The sequence below is a fragment of the Antrostomus carolinensis genome, unplaced genomic scaffold (assembly GCF_000700745.2).
Source record: "Antrostomus carolinensis isolate BGI_N321 unplaced genomic scaffold, ASM70074v2 scaffold12516, whole genome shotgun sequence".
NCBI classification, from domain to species: Eukaryota; Metazoa; Chordata; class Aves; order Caprimulgiformes; family Caprimulgidae; genus Antrostomus; species Antrostomus carolinensis.
Window position 1 is genome coordinate 7969 of NW_010323994.1, and position 3709 is coordinate 11677.

At 45.1% G+C, this 3709-nt stretch overlaps 1 protein-coding gene across 1 annotated transcript in view; it reads right to left on the reverse strand.

The window, feature by feature from the left end:
* Positions 1 to 338: 338 nt before the first annotated feature.
* The window catches only part of LOC104527148 (tolloid-like protein 2), a 13748-nt gene continuing 10377 nt past the window's right edge, over positions 339 to 3709 (reverse strand). The window contains 3 exon segments of the mRNA XM_010170785.2: positions 339 to 1048; positions 2287 to 2537; positions 3032 to 3245. Of these exon segments, the coding sequence (XP_010169087.1) occupies positions 914 to 1048; positions 2287 to 2537; positions 3032 to 3245 (600 nt within the window). The 3' untranslated portion in view covers positions 339 to 913.

The window sequence follows — 3709 nt, forward strand, 5'->3', positions numbered from 1 at the left end:
CGGTGTAAAGGCGGCTGAAAAAGCAAACGTGGGTGGAGTGAGGAGGAGAGATTCCTCATTTAAAATAAGGCCTGGATTGCTGTCACAGCCCTCTGAGCTGCCTTGCCTGGTGGTGGAACTGGAGCACTCTGCCAGCACTCCACCTGTTAAGCTTTACCACCATTACATAGTCATGCCTTGCATCCCACCACAGCACTTCCCTGTCAGCCACCACCACCTTTCCCTTGACCACTGCATCAAAGTACTTCCATTCAATATATACTATGACAATTACTGCAAATCAGGCACTGGGCCTTTCTCATTTACCATGATCCAAGTAGCTAGCAGCTCTAAAGAGACTGTCCCAGTGCCCCTTCCTACCTTTCAACTCACAATAACCAAGACAATAAATAGATGGGGCAGAAGGAGTGATGGAGGTCCAGCCATCTGGTTGTTCACTTATTGCACAGAGTATTTTGGGTTGGTAGGGGAAAGTGTGTGGCTCCCAAGGTCCTTTGAGAAAACACTAGTACGTGGCTGTCCACATCATCTGCTCCAGAAAATTTGTTCAGACAGTTCATGTGTATAGGATGCTTAGGAAATGTCACCTAGAAACACGATAAGCAAGAGATGAAGGCTTTTCTCTATTCAATCTCAGTTTTCACTCAGCCTTATAGCAAGCTGTGCAAAATACAATGTTTATGCCCTGGCAGATATGATTAGAAGACAATTTTTGGTCCTGGGTATGTTAACAAGAAAGGGTCATACTAATAATTTCAGAGGCAAACCTTTGAGACAGGATTTAGTTTTAGTTACAGAAATTACTGTACACTGTTTTTGGCCAGGTGCACAGAAGCTTAAAAAAAAAAAGGGACAAATATCACAGTTAAATGTCTCAGTCTTCAGACAGGAATGTCTGTGGGGAGCAGTCAAACTACTTTCTCATGTGCAAAGCATCCTGAAATTTGGTACTTATGTATTGGGCGTGAAAGCCTTTCTTGTTGATGGTGTCATCTGTGTGGAATCGAATCATGATGGAATCTCCTGCAGAGTAGATTTCTTCCAGAGGCTGCAGAAAAGTAAAAAAGACAGCACAGAGTGGTCAAGTCTGCAGGCTAAATAACTGTCTGTGCTATGATGCTAGATTTAAGCTCACAGACTGGTCAGAAAACACAAATGCTGAATGCTCAGTACCTCCTGCCCTGCTCTGACTTGATGAGCACATTCCCTTGCTCTTTTTGCACACTTGTCCTTTATGTTTGAAGACTGATGCCAGCTCACTCTACAATCCCAGTTCTCCCAGATGTTTTCTGTAGGTCACATTCACAGGACTCCCTGGATGTTCTTGTTCCAGTTTTCTGAGTTTTCTCTAACTTGTCCTAATCTTTTCAGGAAAAAACACAATCTAAACTGGACCCTGTTTGGCAGCTGAGGTCCTCCCAGGGTTCGTTAGCAGCAAAATAACTTAGCCACATATCTTACGTGATAGCTCTGGCTATCTCGCCCACTGTTGTGACCTGCTACAACCTTCCTGTGCTTCTCTGCAGGACCAACACTTTTCCAACCATTCTCCATTTGTCAGTATGCAGGTAGGTAGACTACTACCCTGCTGCCCTGAACTTCTTCACATCAAGCTGCTATGCCTTTGTTTATTTTCCAGACCATTTCCCCAATTTCCAAGGACTGATCCTCACGCACCTGCTCCTTGGATATCTCTCTTTAAATGCAATAAGAACCTTTTCTATTTTATTGCTGAAATCCTAGATAAATGAAACATAGAACCTCTGGTTATAAATACCACATACTATTGCTCACTCTAACAGAGTCACTCCTGTTAATGGAGATGCAGATTACAGTTTAGGAGACAGCACACCACCCTGGAGTCAACAAGCAGCTCTGCAAGGACTGGGACTTCCTCCACCCTTTGCCCTTGCCATAGTATGGCTGCAACAGGACTTGGCTTCAGGCAGGAAGCGACTGAGGATGAAAGTGGCCTTTGGAAGCTGTTTCCAACGTCTACACAATGCTTTTGTTGCAGGGCTGGGGAACAGCAGTGAGGTAGTCCTGTTCTGCTGCACATGTCCCTGGGCTGACAAGGGAAAGTCAGTCAGCAAGGTTTTCAGACCAACTCTGTGCATCAGACAAAATGGCCATAATCTCTAGCAACAGGAGAAGAAGCAAAACCCAGACACACAAGGAATTCTCATCATCAGTTTCAGAGAGCTGCCCCTCTCTAAAAAGGGCATGAGAATACCCTTCCTTGTCACCTCCAGTTATGCCTATGAAATCCCCATCACCATGGCTTACCCCTGAGCCACAGAATCGTCCCAGGCGGGGTGCAGTGCTGTCGTAACCATCATAAATCTCCATGTAGTCGTACCCACAGTCGGCCTCCTCCTCAATCTCAAATGTCTGGAATATTAGCTCCACCCCGTAACCATCTTCAGCTACAATCACCCATTCACAGTTTGCTTGACCCGGGTAGTTGTTGTCCCCAAACTGAGCATGGGAATACAGCTCCTTAGTTCGTACCTCAGCCTTTAAGAGCCCACCACACTCTGGAGGAAGGAAAGAGCACAAACCACAGTGTCATCAAAGGCCCTACCGCACAACAAAGATTCACCGTCCCAATTTTGGGTCAGCTGTAGGGAGAGATCTCCAGTATGAAGTGCATGTACAACAGGGAAGGTAATTAACCACTGCACCAAACAGTAGCTGTTTCCACTGTTACTCTAAACCAGTGAATTCTGCAGTCACCCATGAATCAGAATGGAACAGGATGGGTTGCTGCTGAACTAAACACTTTCAATTTAAACAAAAGAACTGATCAGGAATGTCTGACATCATGAGACCTCTGAACTGATACGGAAGCTGGCATTTATGGTATGGTGCCAATAATGGTCTGGGAACTAGTTAGCACAATTTACAGTCACTTAAAAATTCAGGCTAAATTCATTTGGAAGAAAAGTGTGTCTTGTTTTGCCTGGTCAACAACATAGTGAGATTTGATGACATCTTATTGCAGTGGGGTATTGGCAGGCAACCAGCTTACCTGTGCTGTGCTTTGCCTGGAAACCTTTTCTTTGCACAGAAGCATCAGAGTAAAACCTCAGGAACATCTTGTTGGTAGAAGCCACTACAGGGTCTGGTTTCTTGCTGCCACAGAAACGGCCAAGGATAGGTGACTTGCTGTTGGGCCCATCATACATTTCCAAGTGGTCATAGGCACATTCTTGGTGCTGTTCAATCTCAAACTCATTGAAGGTCTACAGCAAGAATAAGGAGAATTAAGACAGACGTTTGTAAATCTGAGTATGCAATTTAGCAGAGGATGAAATGCCAAGTGAGAAACAGGTCAAATGGTATGCTTGTCCCATTTTTCCCAAACTAGAACAAAATAGCGTGCTTTCAGACAAGAGTGATCTCAGGGTGGCAAAGCCCAGAATTTCATATGAATGTGCTGTGTAGTCTTAGCTTTGCTGCCTCATATGGGTGAAAACAACAGTTTTCAACTTGTAAGCCTTATATACTCTTATTTTCCTGCCAGGAACCCTGCCTAGCACACTGAATGGCAGTTCTTCAATACTATTTCCGCGGAGCACAGGAATCCAGGCATTATTTCCCCCAGTGCATGGGCCACTTGCACAGCTTTGGGCATGTCTTGCCGCATGCATTGGGCAATGCTGTAAACTGGGCTTGATGCTTCTCCCTCAGAGGGGTTGGGGACTGC